Here is an 18,480-nt window from a genome sequence, read left to right on the forward strand (position 1 = left end):
GGATTATTTTTTTTTACTCAAAATGAGATGAAGCATGAACACCAGAGCCGACATTTTTCTACACAGCTGTAATCTGGAGATGTGCAATGACAAGTGAGCCTCTGTAGAAACAGACAACCCTCCTTTGATCTTCTCTACCAGAGCTTCAACCTAGTTTTCCAATCACTTTGAACTTTACTTGCGCAACTTTTTGTTTTGCATTTTAAAAAGAAAAGAAAAAATTAACTATTCAGACAACCTGTGCAAAAAGAAGCAAGCTAGATTCAAATGTGATCAGATATCTGGAATGTACAAGTATATACAGTAGTATATAAAGATTTGCATTAGACCTTAGGATTAAGACTTTGATTTGTATACATATGGATGTTCATGTCAGATACGATCACTCCATATAGCTCCGCGGGCTGACTGACCCTGTAACGTTTCTGATTACATTGACATTGCCTATTGGTGGAGGCTGGTGGCAATTTTATAATCACATTTTGACTGGAAAAAAACTAAAAATAATATATATATAAATATAAAGAAATAAAGGGATCCTTAAAGGGGTACTCCACTGTTCAGCAAACTGTTCCGAACGCTGGAGCCCGTCACGTCATAGCCCCGCCCACTCATGACATCACACCCCACCCCTTCAATGCAAGTCTATGGGAGGGGGCGTGACGGCTGTCACGCCACCTCCATTAGACTTGCATTGAAGGGGGCGGGGCATGACATCATGAGTGGGCAGGGTTATGACATCACGAGCTCCCGGCGTCGGCTCCAGCGTTCGGAACAGTTTGTTCCAAATGCTGAGCAGCGGAGTACCCCTTTAAAGCCAAGATTATATGTACCCATAACTCAGGATATACTGAGGAGTCACTAATATCCCAGTGTCACTAGTAAATTTACTAAAATATTTTGGAAAGCTGAGTAGTTCCAAATGAGGCTGGGGCTACAAAGTGATTTTGGCCATGACAAGGTTTGTAAGACAAAAAAAAAAATCTTTTACTGTGTGTAGTGCGCTGAATTGCACCTAAGGTAAGTAAATGGCGTCATACCGCTACCCTCAAGTGGTCGCCATCCGACAGTCACATGAAGTCCATCTCGGATTTACTTACCTTAGATGAAATGCAGCACAGCCCACACAGTGGGAAAAGGTGTTTTTGGTCACACAACCCCTGTTGTGGCCAAAATAGTTGTGTAGCCCCAGTCTAATGGCTTGGATTTCTCAGACTATTTTCATACTGCATCTAATACAAAGCCACATCTGAAAATAAAGGGCTGCTTACTGGTAATGACATCTGCTAAAAATGAATTAATAAATGAATGAAAGAATAAAAGTTCTCTACATGTTCAAGTCATACAGAAACAAGTCCACCAGAACACAAGTGATCAATCTAAAATCAACACCTACCTATATAATGCTTCATCTTTTCCTCCGCGGTGAACACGTCCCCGATATGATCGTCAAGAGACTCCTGTAATGCTGCCAATATTTCCAGCCCATCTAAAAGTTTATTGTGATCAAAGTCATGCATGCTGTAATGTATAAGATACAAAATGTCATCAGTTACATCGCTACTTCTCTATGCCAGAGAAGAGTTAGGCTGGGTTCACACTACGTTTTTGCCATACTGTTCTCAATCCGTTTTTCTAAAGAAAACCGTATGGCAAAAAAACGGATGGAACAGTATGGGGAAAAAGTAAACCGTATGCGTTTTTAAACAGTATACTGTTTTTAAAAGTGCATACAGTTCCGTCAGTTTTTAGAGAAAAAAAAACATAAATTTTTGAAAATGTTGTTCATTTTTAATGGGAGGGGTCTTGGGTGGGGACTTTAGGATTCAAATGCACATGTGCAAAGTAAAAACATATACGTTTTTCCCATATGGAACCGTACACATGTGCGTTTCCCATTGACGTCCATGTTCAAAAAAAACGTATGCGGTTGCAGTACGGTTTTTAAACCGGAGACAAAATTGTGGTCAACCCAAGACCCCTCCCATCGAAAATGGACAAAATTTTCAAAAACGTCTGTTTTTTTTTTTTCTATAAAAACTGACGTAACTGTATGCACTTTTAAAAACTGTATACTGTTTAAAAAACGCATACGGTTTACTTTTTTCCCCCATACTGTTCCATCCGTTTTTTTGCCATACGGTTTTTTTTAGAAAAACGGATTGAAAACAGTATGGCAAAAACGTAGTGTAAACCCAGCCTTACAGTGTCAGAGACAGTAGGACAAACTTTTTATAGACCCGCTTTCATAGAGCAGAATAGAAGTGGGCCAGTGGGCCACCTGCATGTGCCGCTCCATCCTTGGCAGCAGGAATGTCACCAGTGTAAAAGCCATATCACTAGATCAGGATATTATGTCCAGCACTAGGTAGTCAGGTATAAATTCTTGCGGCTTATTGGGATATCACAGGATAAAAACAGGTACAAGAAAACCTGACGCGTTTCATGCAGTCTTGCGCTTAGTCAGAGTGGTTTCATTATCAACACAAGTTAAAATACACATGGAATCCAGTCACATGACAAAGTGAAAACAGACAGCTGGAAAACAAGATCTGGATTTGGTCCCAGCTATATTTAGCATCCATTCATAGATATGGTTCCTATGCATGGTAGACATATGTTTGCTATATGTGAAATATATGTAAGAGTGCAAAACAGATATTCAGTATACAATGATGATTCCTAATCTCTGGTTTAGCCCCTGTGGATGGATAGTTTTGAGTGCGAACATCCCAAACGTCTCCCTATCCAACAGGTGTCTCCTCATATCTCCACCCTGGGGTTTTCTATAGATTTTTTCTATAGCTTTGACACTGAGGGAATCTGTGTTTCCCCACATGAAACCCCCACCTCGAGACCTTTCATGTCCGAAATATGCCTCCTAAAACGGACCTTGAGTTGGTTGCTAGTGGAGCCCACATACTGTAGACGGCATGGTGTACAGGATTCTAGATAGATAACATACATACAGTGGCCCCTCAAGTTACAATATTAATTGGTTCCAGGAAGACCATTCTATGTTGAAAGCATTGTATGTTGAGACCAGAACTCTATGGAAACCTGGTAATTGGTTCTAAATTACACCAAAATTTCACCCAAAAATAGGAAAAAAGTGAGAATTAAAGAAAAATAAGTAGATAACTAACACAGATAAAGCAAATCCTTACATATAAAAGTAAGAAAGATCTGCTGGGAGCTGTAATTACTGTCTATGTCAGTGTTTCCCAAGCAGGGAGCCTCCAGCTGCTGTTGCAAAACTACAACTCACAGCATCAAAGGCTGTCTGGGCATGCTGGGAGTTGTAGTTTTGCAAAAGCTGGGGGCACCCTGCTTGGGAGACACTGGTCTATGTATAGGACAGGAGCTTCTTCAGGGTCCTGTACAGTACACAGTGTACTAAAAAAGTAACATGGAGTCACCCTCACCTGGTGTCTAAAGGAGCAGCTAACCCTGGTACAGGTAAAGTGTACAGAACATGTAATACCTCCCTGTACTGTAGGGGGCACTACCAGACACCAGTCAGTGCATACACTTCAGTAATACAGGTAAAGAGTAGTACAGAACATGTAATGCCTCCCTGTACTGTAGGGGGCGCTACCAGACACCAGTCAGTGCATACACTTCAGTAATACAGGGGTTTTACCAGCGAATGCCCATTCTGATTGGTCGGTTCTTCCGGTCATTGACACGTTTCACAGATCTGGACTGTCTGTACATTGTATGTTGAGTCTGGTTTCAACTTACGATGGTCCAGAAAAGACCATTGTATGTTGAAACTATTGTATGTTGAGGCCATTGTAAGTTGAGGGATCACTGTACCGTAGTGTTGCAATTTGTATAGCTTTTAATGGAATAGGTCATATTAGTACTATATGACATGAAATGGTCTGTTTTCTCCATAAATGTGCATGTTATACATCTTGTATGCCCACACCCTACATTTCCTATGTATTTTTGCCAAGACACATCTTCCTGTATAGAGCTCCTTTTTGCTGCTATAAGTACTAGGCGAGAGCACCGATCCTAATGTCGGTCCTCTTCATGGGACTATGTTCACACCCGGTGCGATTACTTCCCTCAAAACAGTATCCACCTGTAATATTGGTAAGTATTTCAGAATGATTTGTTTTATAGCAGCAAATTGAGCACCATATGCAGTAACAAATGCTGTTTTTCTCCCAATTTTGGAACCTTATCAATGAATGTATACTAAATACAGCCGGAACCAAATCTGAACCTTGTTTTCCAGCTGTCTGTTTTAACTTTGTCATGTGACTGGATTCCATGTGTATTTCAACTTGTGTTGATAATGAAACCACTCTATGACTAAGCGCAACACTGTGTGAAACGCGTCAGAGGTTTCCTTGTACCTGGTTTTATCCTGTGATATCCCAATAAAGTGCAAGAATTTATGCCTGACTAAATAGTGCTGGACATTCGTTTTCTGTGTGGACCTTGTTGCTTGAAGCCGGGACGGTGCCGGCGGGTCCACTGTACAGTGGATCAGAGAGGCTGGAGCGGAGCTGTATACTACAAGACACTTATATTAAGTAAGATCCTTTATTTTCACTATTCGATGTGGCTGAACACCAGGAGTAATTTCGGAAAGTAAACTTAAGCCATGTCTGCTTGAAAAAACAGTGGCTGACAAGATTTTGTTTGTTGAAAGCCAGTTTTGATGCAAAATAATGATGTTTATTAACCTCTTCAGGACATAGGGGATATGGATACGCACACATTCCGAGTCCTTAAGGACCAAGGGTGTATCCATACGCCCGTGGGAAATCCGGTCCCCACCGCTAGCCGGTTGGGGACCGGAGCCGGATGCCTGCTGAAATCATTCAGCAGGCACCCTGGCACATCGCCCAGGGGGGTCCATGTCGGCGATCGGAGAAAATCGCATGTCAATTCAGACATGCGATTTTCTCCAATTCCGGGCTGATCGGGTCTCTGGTGAGCCGATCACCCGGAAAATAGGGCTGATCGGAGCTGTCAGCAACAGCCCCGATCAGCCTAAAGCATAGGAGTCAGGTCGCAAAGCTGCGATCTCCTCCTATCCCCTGGCATTAGACAGCGCAGGAGAAGATGCCTGGGGACCTGGGATCTTCGCTGGAGCCTGCTGGATCTTTGCTCAGGTAGGGAATCAACAGTGGGGGGGGAGTGAAAGTAAAACGATCTTTACTGTGGCAACCACTAGGGGGACCAAACTGCAACTCCCAGCATGCCCAGACAGCTAAAGGCTGTCTGGGCATGCTGGGAGTTGTAGTTTTGCAACATCTGGAGGGTCACAGTTTGGAGACCACTGTTACAGTGGTGCCCAAACAGTAGCCCTCCAGATGTTGCCAAACTACAACTCTCAGCATGCCTCGACTGCCCAGGCATGCTGGGAGTTGTAGTTCTGTAACATCTGTCCCTTCAGATTTAGCAATTTTCATGAAATTTTTGAAAATTGCTGCTCTACTTTGAAGCCCTCTAATTTTTTCAAAAAGCGAAGTATGTCCATTTCATGATGCCAACATAAAGTGGACATATTGTATTTGTGAAGAAAAATAAAATGTATTTGGAATATCCATTTTCCTTACAATTAGCGAGCTTCAAAGTTAGAAAAATGCAAAATTTTCATGAAATTTTGGGATTTTTCACCAAAAAAGGATGCAATTAACGCCGAAAATTTACCACCAAAATAAAGTAGAATATGTCACGAAAAAACAATCTCAGAATCAGAATATTTGGTAAAAGTGTTATCGCGTTATCAATTCCTAAAGTGACGGTGGTCGGAATTGCGAAAAAGGGCTCAGTCCTTAAGGTGAAAAAGGGCTGCGTCCTTAAGGGGTTAAAGAGCTTTGTAAATTAACAAACCATTGAAAACAAATTGGATTTAGATATTGCTCACGAAAACTAACTTGGTAACAATTACAGGACCCATCGTCCCAACACAGAATGTTAACAAAACATCTGTATTGTTACCAGGCAGGAGTCTTCTATGGATATCTAAAGGCTATGGTTATACAGTGTATTTTTTAGGCATATCTGATTTTTTTTTTTTTTTTACAAAAGTCTGTGAAATTTTGGAAACTTACGTTCTGTATTTTTCCCATTAATGTGCTCTATGGAAGTTTTTCTTTTTTTAATCACTTGTTTCCCCCCTCCCCCCCCCCCCTCATCTGTGTTCTCATCAGGGTAACATTAACAAGTTCACAGTAAATGTGCCCAGCAATTAAAAATCATATTCTTGTAGGGCAATGGATAATACTTACGTGAAGTAATAGAACTCAAGTTCATCTTCTGAAGCTTTATCGAGGTCCACTTCTCCCAGCTCGTGCTTCAGCTCCTCTTCAAGATGACTAAACAGTTACATAAACAAATGATAGATGGGGCAGCTGCCGAAGAACTGGATGTATGAGTACGTAATAAAGTGAATATCTATATCTCATAACTACACTCCTTACATTATTTTTTGTATATTTTATTACATCTTTTCATGTGACAACACTAAGGAAATGACTCTGCTATAATGTAAAGTAGAGAGTGCACAGCCTGTATAACAGTGCTTAATGTTGTGTCCCCCTCAAAATAACACACAGCCATGAATGTCTTAACTGGGTGGGCAAGACTATACCAGTGGTTTCACAGGACGGATCTCACTCAGAACAGGCCTCGCCATGGTCAACCAAAGAAGTTGAGTGCACGTGCTCAGCATCATATCCAGAGGTTGTCTTTTGAAAATAGATGTACGAGTGCTGTCAGCATTGCTCCAGAGATTAAAGGGGAGTGAGGCTGGGGGGGGGGGGGGGGGGGGGGGGGTTAGCTGCTAGTGTTCAGACCATACACGGAATCAAATTGGTCTGCATTGCTATAGTCTTAGAAGAAAGCCTCTTCTAAAAGATTATGCACATGATAGTCTGCAGTTTGCTGAAGACAAGCCGACTAAAGACACGGATTACTGGAAAAGTTCTGTGGTCAAGTATAACTTCAGACCTAAACCCTATAATAGGGGTTCTCCAGTAAAAATCTTAATCCTTCCAGTACTTCTCAGCTGCTATTTGCTCCACAGGAAGTTCTTTTCGGATTTCCTTTCTGTCAGACCACAGTGCTCTCAGAAGACACCGCTGTCTGTCCCAAGAACTGTCCAGAGCAGGAGGAAATCCAAAAATCCCCACAGCAAACCTATCCTGCTCTTGATAGTTCCTGACATGGACAGAGGTGTCAGCAGAGAGCACTGAGGTCAGACAGAAAATAAATTTAAGAATTTTATATATTTTTTTTTTTATTATACATATACATTCTAGAATAAAATGGATTAACAAACTGTTAAGATGGAGACTAGAGATGAGCGAACTTACAGTAAATTCGATTTGTCACAAACTTCTCGGCTCGGCAGTTGATGACTTATCCTGCGTAAATTAGTTCAGCTTTCCGGTGCTCCGGAAAAGGTGGATACAGTCCTAGGAAAGAGTCTCCTAGGACTGTATCCACCTTTTCCAGCCCATCGGAGCACCTGAAAGCTGAACTAATTTATGCAGGAAAAGTCATCAACTGCCGAGCTGAGAAGTTCGTGACGAATCGAATTTACTGTAAGTTCGCTCATCTCTAATGGAGACATTTACAAAGAAAGTTGAACACTAGATGTATCAAATATTCCAGATAACCAAAGAGAGCCACGCCAGCCCTATAAATGCTATATTTGTTTAAAAAAAAAAAAAAAAGGAGTCACATTTTAACTGAAGCCATAATTGGACATCTCTGCTTCACAAGTTTTACTGGTTACCTCACTTTTTCCAGTCTATACGTTTGGTCATGAAAAATGGTCATGTCCAAAACAGTGGGTCCTGCTCTCTGTGCATACTACACTAGATCCATCTCTACGGGATGAGAGAAAAGGAAACACTACACATGAATGAACTTACTGATGGTCGGTGATGATTGTCTTGTTGTGAAAAGCATCTTTGGGAAACTCTCCCCTCACGGTTGTGCTTGGTTTCCCATTTACGAGACTCCAAGAGAGAAGTATGAAGAGTCCAAAACACAGCATGCTCCTTGCTGCTCCCTCCATCATGAATGTATGCCCGAGTGTAAGTGCTGAGGTGTCCTTATCGACACCTGACTACTTTCCCAGAGAACCTGACATTGTAGGCTGGGGAAGATTTACACAAGTACTGACCTTTCAGTAAGAGATTGTAAGGAACGCATTTGAGTCTATTAAACTTAACGTGGGAAGTTAATACTAAAAACTTGAGTGAAATGACACGTCTATAAATAAGCATTTTTCCTTCTTCGCAGGATTCTACTATTGTAGAAGTGAACATGTACCACACTATACAGTATATACATAAGCATAGCAGAAGTTTCTGGAACAGTGAAATATTCCGGATTTTTGGATGGCCAAGGAAGTAAATCAAATATACCGTATTTTCTTCCCCAAAACTGGTGGTGAAAAGTTGGTGCGTCTTATACGGCGAATACCTGCAGCCATCAATGGCCGAGACCCGCGGCTAATACAGGACATCACCGATCGCGGTGATGCCCTGTATTAACCCTTCAGACGTGGCGATCAAAGTTGATCGCCGCGTCTGAAGTGAAAATAACACTAACCCGGCTGCTCAGTCGGGCTGTTCGGGACCGCCACGGTGAAATCGCGGCGTCCCGAACAGCTTACAAGACACCAGGAGGGACCTTACCTGCCTCTTCGGTGTCTTCTCCGTGCCGGGATCCCCTGCGCTCTCCTTCGACGTCATCACGCCGTCGCGCACGCCGTCATCCAATAGGAGCGGCGTGCGTAGTGGCGTGATGACGGCGATGGAGAGCGTGGATCCCGGTGAAGAAAAAGTCCAGAGTGCCGGGGACACCACGGGGACGCGGCGGCAGCGATTGAGCGACATCCAGGGCAGCGGTGACGGGTCCGGAGCGGCGGGGACATGTGAGTATTACCTCCTATACTAGTGGTCTTCAACCTGCGGACCTCCAGATGGTGCAAAACCACAACTCCCAGCATGCCCGGACAGCCAACGGCTGTCCGGGATCTGGAGGTCCGCAGGTTGAAGACCACTGTTGGGTGCAGAATCTTTATTTTTTTACATTTGGCACATTTGTGCGTCCTATAGGGCGAAAAATACGGTACATGAAAGAGGAGAAAACCTCAATAAGAGACAAAGAATTTAGACACAGATGCACATTTATTGTGAATTTATTTTGGTTTTGCTTTCTGCTCCATGAAGAAAAAAAAAAAATTCACCAAAAATACACAGAATTAAGATAAAGTTTTAGCAATGTATGCAGGTTACAAAATGGAGACAATGGTAAATAAAAAAAACCAGGCAGCAGCATACAAAGTCCCTATTATTCACACACATTGTATGGGTAAAATACTGAATATAACTCGGTTCTCTATGTTCACTTAAAGGGGTACTCTGCTGCTCAGCATTTGGAACAAACTGTTCTGAACGCTGGAGCTTGTAACGTCATTGCCCCGCACCCTCAATGCAAGTCTATGGGAGGGGGCGTGACAGCTGTCACGCCCCCTCCCATAGACTTGCATTGTGGGGGTGGGGCCTGACATCAGGGGCGTGGCTATGGCATCATGAGCTCCCGGCGCCGGCTCCAAACGCTGAGCAGTGGAGTACCCCCTTTAAATCTGCAAAATAGGTTGTATGTGGTCTCACTGGGATTTTCTGATGAAACTGAACAGTGCGTGAAACATGCCATACCAGCAGGGGATTATGGACATTCATTTGTCCAGCACACCGCCCTAAAATGACCATACAAGGGTTAATATTTTAGACTGATGCAATACTCAGACATTTGCATCAGTCTATGTTGTGCAAATCTTGGATACTGAAGGTACATTGAAGGGATATTCTCATCCCAAAGATGTATTGCTAGGATATGCTGCCACTTGATGTCAGTGGTTGGCCAACATCTGGGACCCCCACTGATCGCAAAAATAAAAGGGCCACAGCAGTGATTCAGAGCTGTGGACCCATCCTTGTTTTTCAATGCACAGCGGTGTATACCTTGCCACCCAGCTGTGCAGAGAACTGCAGCATGGCCCCACTTAAACTGCTGCCGTAGCCTACCCTCACAAGCTGCTATAGCTTTAAGAGATAGAAAACCCCCTTCACTGGTCGTAAGCAAGTTCTACTGTATTATAAGTAGAAATCTCCAGTATGACATCATATTTATAGTTCGTGTAGTCCTTATGTAGGTCTAGCAACATAAATGTATGACCTTTTTAAAATCCTTTAGGCAAGATATTTATCCCCCAAGTCTATCCTATACTAATAAAACCATTTCTAATCCAGTTTACATAAGGACCTCATTTAAGCCATGCAGAGCATCGATGGCATAAGAATAGTATTTACTATTGCACAATAAAAGCCTACATCAGGGGTATCCTGTTGGTCTACCAACACTGCCCCCTACTGAAATGTGTGTTATTTAACAGGTATCACAGCAGAATTATTTGGAGTGTAAACATGCATTTATATACATTGCTATTCCCTTTACAAAACTATATATTGCTTTATCTGATACCCCTCCCCCAATTCCCTTTCTGGATTTAAATAAGTGCTATTGGTAGTTAGCTGTATGGGTAATGGTTACAAATGTGAAAGCATCATTCTAAAGAAGGACTCCTTTAAAGGGCCTTAAAGACCAAGCCAACCAAACAGACAAGGGTGCTGGATTCTGTGATGTGGGCCAGAAACCACTACTTTATCTCAAATCTCGTCTTATCAATTTATCAGATTGGCTTATAATAATGATTCTGCACCTTGCAGCTATTGGACACATGCAATGATCACAACTGGCACTGGTATACCTCCTAGATGTGCAGGGGGCCGAAGCAGGCATCGGGGAACTGGACAGACAAAACCTTTTCCTGCTTCCTGGATAACCCCTTTAAAGGGGTACTCCGCCCTAGACATCTTATCCCCCTATCCAAAGGATGTCTGGTCACAGGGGTCCCGCTGCAGTCACGCCCCCTCCCATAGACTTGCATTGAGGGGGCGGAGCCGTGACATCATGATACTCTGGACCCTGTATTGGGAGTCATCACGCACAGTGCAAACTTGGCTCCATGCAGTGATGACTCGGGGGGGATGCCGGAGAGATAGCCGAGGTCCCCAGCGGCGGGACCCCTGCGATCAGACATCTTATCTCCTATCCTTTGGATAGGGGATAAGTTGTCTAGGGCAGAGTACCCCTTTAAGCCTAAGTCTCAAAACCATTTTTCACTAGTCTAATACAATACTTTACTATAGCTTTCATTTAAACCCCCTTTTCCATGATGCCTCATCTCCCCAATTGTCAATGACTTTGTGTAGGCATGACCACACTGTTACCCCACATGACCACAGCTATTGTGTCTAAGCACCACAACTAATGAAAAGTGGTAAGGTAGTGTGTTATTGTGGGAGGAAAACATTAGAGTAAGCTGAATACATAATTTAAGTATGTAGTTTAAGGTAACGGTACCATGTTTAGTGTGTAGGTAGGGTTGGCTCTGAAACCCATCATTTAAAAATAGGTGCAGTGTTCCCAGCTACAAAGCTAATATGACAGAGCTGCAATATCTAAAATTCCCCCCGTTTATTCTAAGAAAAAGTGGTCCTTGAGGAGCACTCTGAAGTAGGAGAAGGCCATTCAGAACATCAAACCCCCTGGGAGCCCATCAAAAAATGGTGTCATGTGATGGGAGTAGAGTATTGCTTTAGTGAGAGTAGATAAGGGATTTGAGGATTATCTCATTCCCTAGTACATTAGCCTAGGTTCCCTGACACTAGAGGCACACTTTGGTTTACTAGATAACTATATCAAATCAGCTGTATTATGAGACAAAGACAACTGGGTATACGAAGAAGCAGAGTGCGGGAAACATGTTTATAATAAAACATAGACCAAAAAGAAAAAATGTGAAGCACAGCAGTGTGGACCTATAGAATGCCAGTTTACCGTAAGAAGACAATGAGATTGACGTTCGTGGCGCTTTTCCAAATTCAAGATCCTACTATCCAATTAGTTTAATAGGTTTTCCAGCTTAAGGTTTATCACCTGATTTAGAATCCCATAAAGGAATTATGCAGTAGTAGATCCACTAATAGAGGTGACAAAGCCGATTCTAAATATAAAGAATATAACATTTTCTTGTGAGCTCCTCTTTTGGTAGTAGAATGAAACCCAGTACCGTATATACTCGAGTATAAGCCAACCCGAATATAAGCTGAGGCCCCTAATTTCACCCCAAATACTTGGGAAAACTTATTGACTCGAGTATAAGCCTAGGGTGGGAAATACATCATCCAGACCCCCCCCTGTCATCATCACCTCCTGTCATGATCCAGACCCCCCCCCCCCCCCGTCATCATCCCCTGCCAACCTCCCCTTCATCATCATACCCCCCCCCGTCATCATCATCGCCTGTCAAACCTCCCTCCCCGTCATCATCACCCCCAGTCAATATCCCCCCTGTCATCATCCAGACCACCCCTCCGTCATCATCTAGACCCCTCCCCCCTTGTTGTCTACTCACCTCCCCAGTTCTCTCGGTCCTGTTGCCTAATAGCTGCAGGGACCGTCCGCATTCCGGTGGGGAGGGTGAGCCGGTCCGGGCCGTCCATCTTCACCGGGAGGCCCTCTTCTCCGCTCCGGGCTGGCCCCGGACAAGTGACGCTGCCGTGCTGGGACGTCCGTGCGCAGGGACGCCTCTGATGTCACGTGTGCATCAGACGTCCGTGATGTCAGGGGTGTCCCTGGGCACGGACGTCCCAGCACGGCGGCGTCAATGCAGCGTCACTAGTCCGGGGCCGGCCCGAAGCGGAGAAGAGGGCCTCTCGGTGAAGATGGACGGCCCAGACCGACTCACTCTCTCCACCGGAATGCAGATGGTCCCAACCCCCCCAATAAAACATTTAAAAAGGGGTCTTCTCAAGATTTAAAGTTATCACCTGGCTAAAGATATCACCTGGCTAAACTTCCATTAATGTTGGCTGCACATCCTCTGTTTACACGCAAAACGTGCTGCCAACAAGAGGCTTTTTTTTTATGCTTGCATAAAAATGGACTAACCAATGAACACAGGGCCTTTTGCTTGGGGGCAATACTAGAGAATAAATATTCCTAAGAATGCTCAATAAGCTGGGAATTGCTCTGTGTAAAAGGCCCTTCATGACATTGAGGGGACAGACCTTAAACTACAACCATCTTACTCATGAACTTCACATTTAGAAGAATCTCTTCATTTTACATTAATGGCCATTGGTAATAAATACTTTGAAAATGTGGGACAATTAGTACAAATTAATCTCACCAAGAGATTCTGAGCAATGGCAGTGCATGGACCGCATTAAACTATACATATAACACTGTAAATAAATTTTTGGTACTCAATGTGCAATGATGGACCTTGTATTTAAATCTTTTTGCCAAGGTCTCCCGTTTTCTCGCTCCTTTAGTAGTACATCACGACACTACCTTTCAACTTTATCACCTAAAAATAAGATCTTAAAGCGCAATTCCGATGTTGATCTGGCAGCAGGATACATTTTTTAATCTGCTGGCAATTATGTCGACAGAGACTTAGCCACTGCTAAAGTCTGCAGAATATGAACATACCAGAGGTCCCATGGCCTGGCATTGGACTATCGGCAAATTCATACTTCCTGACACATTTTGGGCTACGAAGTTGCTGGCAGATTTAAATATTGCTGGACCAACATGGGAGTTGTGCTTTAAACCATAGATGTAACAATTTCCACTCCGCATCCCCTGTACACACTACCAGCAGTGGTCCACGTTTCAACGTCCAGAAGTTCAGAGTTGGGGTAAAAGGTTTTTTTTTTTAGAAGCTTTCCCAACAGTAAAAAAAATAAAAAAGCAGAAAGAGCACAGATAAAGCTAAAGCTAATGTGTTACAGGTTCAGACACCCTGGCTCTCTTGCTACTTGTATTATTGGATTGTAAAAGACCCTTGTACCTCAACAATGAGGTGCTGTACAAGAGATCTTAGCGTTTCTATATCATTTCAATAAATGATGCAGAAGTATGAATGGAAGAAAAACATTGCCAACATCTAAGAAGTACCATAGTATTACATACAGAAGGTAAACATTCACTGGTTATCAGCCTCCTATGGAAGTGCTACAAACGGGGTTCTCAACTGTAGTCTGCAAAAATAGTAATACTTTGTACTTTACTAGCTGTTTATTGGGTAAGACAAAATTAAAAAAGTTATAGGCTCATGAAATACTACACACATTTTCACTTCTGCTAAGACAAGTACATGTGAAAGAGGAGCCATTAAAAGTGTTGTCCCGAGAGTAAAACTTATCCCCTATATGGATGGTAGTAGCTAGCTGATCAGTGGGGTTTGACAACTAAGACCCATACCGATCATAAGAACAGAGGACAATTGTCTCCTGAGTGACCACTAAGACCCATACCGATCATAAGAACAGAGGACAATTGTCTCCTGAGTGACCACTAAGACCCATACCGATCATAAGAACAGAGGACAATTGTCTCCTGAGTGACCACTAAGACCCATACCGATCATAAGAACAGAGGACAATTGTCTCCTGAGTGACCACTAAGACCCATACCGATCATAAGAACAGAGGACAATTGTCTCCTGAGTGACCACTAAGACCCATACCGATCATAAGAACAGAGGACAATTGTCTCCTGAGTGAATGGACTGGCAGCTTGCAAGTTCAGCCACTTCTGTATTCACTGTTTATGGGACTAACAAACCTTACCAAGTGCTGAACTCTATGTAAAGAAGTCCCATAAGGAATGAATGGAGCCGCAGTCGAGTTAGCATAATACCACTCCATTCACTTCAGAAACACTTGACCTCTGTTATTGTGATCATGGGGTCCAACAGTTCGGACCCACACCAATCAGCTAACTATCCCTAGTCCACAATATAGGTGATATCTTTTAATCTTGAGATAACTCCTTTAAAGGAGTAGTCCGGCGCGCACTTTTTTCATTTTATCCCGTCCGAGCTGCAAAATAAAAGAAAACACACTTTCTCTTACCTGCCAACGAGCCCCCGGAGCTCCGGTACACTCCGGTACAGGTGTTCGGTCCCCGGGCTGTATTCTTCTTACTTTCTGTTAGCCCGGCACGTCACACGGAGCTTCAGCCTATCACCGGCTGAGGCGGGACATCGCTGCGGCCGGTGATAAGCTGAAGCTCCGTGTGACGTGCCGGGCTAACAGAAAGTAAGAAGTGTACCGGAGCTCCGGGGGCTCGTTGGCAGGTAAGAGAAAGGGTGTTTTCTTTTATTTTGCAGCCCGGACGGGATAAAATGAAAAAAAGTGTGCGCCAGACTACTCCTTTAAGTACTACTATGGCAGCTATTTTTGGAAATTTAGATGGTATGTGTAAATACAGCGCCAGCACAGATGTGGTTAATGCCTTGCCTTAAACATTGTGTTCATATTAATATTTCCACATGCAATTTCAGTGTCTGATCAAAAGACACATGCATATGGACTGAGCATTGTCACATTTATGTGTCTATTCATAGTCAGCAAATGTAAAATCTTTAAAACTTGACTTGTTACATAGAAGAAGTCAACAAGTAGATTGCTTCACCAACACATGAATACCCAATACACATGCCAGGTATTGTAGTTAATAAGGCTATCGGGATGTTTCTGTGCAAGCAAGTCATCTGGTTGGTTAAAGAGAATGTATCAGTTCTATTTTCTGCCTAGCGCTGAAGACACGGTTAAGGTAACATTAATAAAAGTAACTTTTTATTTCTCAGCCAAGTGTCAAGGAGGTGGGGCCGAACAGCTCAAGTGCCACAACACCTCATCACTTGCGCTCATGCCCTAGCCCCACCTTGACATCTACAGAGCTCTGTATGTCCGTCAAAGAGGGGCATGGAGGTAAGGGTAATAGAGGAGAAATACGAGGTTGGGGAATACGAGCAGCTTAGCTCCGTCTCCTTGACACTTTGCTGAGAAATAAAAGGTGATTTTATAAGTTTGTACCTTTCTGGCGCGGACAGTGGTTGCCAGTTTTTTTATGCCTTAACAGCTATCCAACAGTGTCTGCAGATCTTGGCAGCAAATAAAGCCAACATATTCCCTGTAAGGAGGCAAGCTAAAGCAGGTATTCACTTGAAGTGTATTCACAATAAAATCTGTAAAATAGCTGCCATACTTAGTGATGGGTTCTACATATAGTAAGATTTTAATGAAAAACTGTACTGAAATAATTGAAAAGAGAGCTAGATTTTCATATGCTGACTATATAGCCAATGTTAATCAATGGCAGGCCTTCAACGGATACTCCACCCCTAGACATCTTATCCCCTATCCGAAGGATAGGGGATAAGATGTCTGATCGCGGGAGTCCCGCCACTGGGGACCCCTGCAATATAGCACACAGCACCCACCTGTTACTGCTCCGGAAGCGCTGGAGGGGACCACGGGGACGGAAGAGCGTGACGTCACGCCCCGCCCCCTCAATGCAAGTCTATGGGAGGGGGCGTGACGGCAGTCACGCCCCCTCCCATAGACTTGCATTGAGGGGGCGGGACGTGACATCACACGGGGCGGAGTCGTGACGTCACGCTCTTCCATCCCCGTGGTCGGGAGCCAGACCCTTCAGCGCTTCCGAAGCAGTAACAGGTGGGTGCTGCGTGCTATATTGCTGGGGATCCCCAGTGGCGGGACCCCCGCGATCAGACATCTTATCCCCTATCCTTTGGATAGGGGATAAGATGTCTAGGGGTGGCGTACCCCTTTAAAGGCCATTCTACTGGAAGAAAAAGACAAAACAAAAACCTACCTACAGTTATAAATATATACAGAAATAGTATTGAGACTGTAGTGTAGAAACTGTACTGTATTTTCTGAGAAAATATATTTGTGTGCATGTATCAGTGCAAGTAGCATTTGATCCCTTTTGTACAACAAGATTAAATACACCGTATTGCTGTAATCGAGCTAGTGGACTATCACAATCGATTCAATAAAACAATGACAATAAGAAACGTCCATCTTTCAACCTTAAAACCATTAAAAGTTACTTTTTTGTTTTTGCATGTATTTACTGTAAAAATAGAATTCAAAACATAAAAACAGGCTAAAACTGTACATTTGTTCTAATCTCAAGTCACATACTGGACTATTTGAGGAAAAGCATGCCCTGTCTGGGGAGCGACAGATTCCTTGTATTCTGCACCATTACTATTGGGATCTCAATACTTGGCTATCACAGACAACATGAACAGCTGGTTACTTATATCAACATGCTCCAAATACCAAATGACGTATAGAAATGGGATGCTGATGACTGCAGATTCAGCTACAAGGTCTGCTGATGGAGTAGAACTTCTAAGGGATCCAGGGAAAATGCATCTTATACACAAGTGAAGACCTCCTTGGGAGCCAGGAACCATTAGGTAGGACACAGAACTGCAACGGGAAGAAACAGCAGAATGACACAGAAAGCTAAAGAACGTGAAGATTGCAATAAATGATCATGTATACACGCACAAGACACGAAACACTTACCTACTGCACCACTCTACTACTACACATTACCACCTTGATCAAGGACATGTCTTTGACATTTACTCCATGTCTTATGGTCTTATCACCAATAAAATTGTCCTTTACAACCAATCCATTTACCGATACAAAAAAATGTAAGATTATCTTGATTAAAATTTTTTTTCTCTTTTAATGCAGCCATAGGGGGCAGATGTCTTACGGTCTCCAGAGAAAATGATGAGGGGATATAGGATTTCTGTCTTTCCTTATTGATAAGGACACTTACAAGGGTACTCCGCTGCTCAGTGTTTGGAACTGTTCCGAACGCTGGAGCTCGTGACGTCATAGCCCCTCCCCTCACGCCCATCCCCCTCAATGCAAGTCTATGGGAGGGGGCGTGACAGCTGTCACGCCCCCTCCCATAGACTTGCATTGAGAGGGCGGGGAATGATGTCATGAGGGGGCGGGTCTATGACGTCACGAGCTGCCTGCACGTTCCAAACGCTGAGCAGCGGAGTACCCCTTTTAAGGCTCTGTTAACTTTTACATTACAGGCTTTGTTGCAGAATCGGTCATATTTAACAAACAGAATAGTGAAGCAAATTATTTTTCCTCATTATAACAGCAGACACCATGACTGAATCCAACTAACCCCCTTAAAAGGTCAGTGGGGTCAATTAGGCGCCGGTGGTGTATGCTGTGTGATGGGTCCGGCACTACAATCTTCATGTTTTGGCACTTATGACAGAACAGAAAAATAGAGTGGATGGTGCAAATGTCAACACAGCCTTATGTCTCCCATGAAAGGGATCCGGTGTTGGCCTATGCATGGGCCATTTCAGAAATCCAACACGTCAAGAGTTAAAGACATGCTCTTCACAGTCTCAGCAATACATCTCAACAAACCTTATAGCTATCCAGTATTACACCAGGGCTGGCACAACACAAAAACAAGAGAAGTCAGGTGAAA

At 43.4% G+C, this 18,480-nt stretch overlaps 1 protein-coding gene across 5 annotated transcripts in view; it reads right to left on the reverse strand.

Moving 5' to 3' along the window:
- Positions 1-1,506: 1,506 nt before the first annotated feature.
- FEZ2 (fasciculation and elongation protein zeta 2) overlaps positions 1,507-18,480 on the reverse strand; it is a 91,449-nt gene continuing 74,475 nt past the window's right edge. For 2 of the 5 annotated variants that reach the window (XM_056567500.1, XM_056567502.1), the window contains one exon: positions 16,728-17,432. In XM_056567500.1, coding sequence (XP_056423475.1) covers positions 17,416-17,432 — 17 coding nt within the window. In that variant the 3' untranslated portion in view covers positions 16,728-17,415. Of the gene's footprint in view, positions 1,522-6,376; positions 6,392-16,727; positions 17,433-18,397; positions 18,445-18,480 lie in introns of those variants that run through there. The other 3 variants (XR_008891500.1, XR_008891499.1, XM_056567501.1) reach the window with 3 other exon arrangements.

The sequence above is a fragment of the Hyla sarda genome, chromosome 3 (assembly GCF_029499605.1).
Source record: "Hyla sarda isolate aHylSar1 chromosome 3, aHylSar1.hap1, whole genome shotgun sequence".
Classification (NCBI taxonomy): domain Eukaryota; kingdom Metazoa; phylum Chordata; class Amphibia; order Anura; family Hylidae; genus Hyla; species Hyla sarda.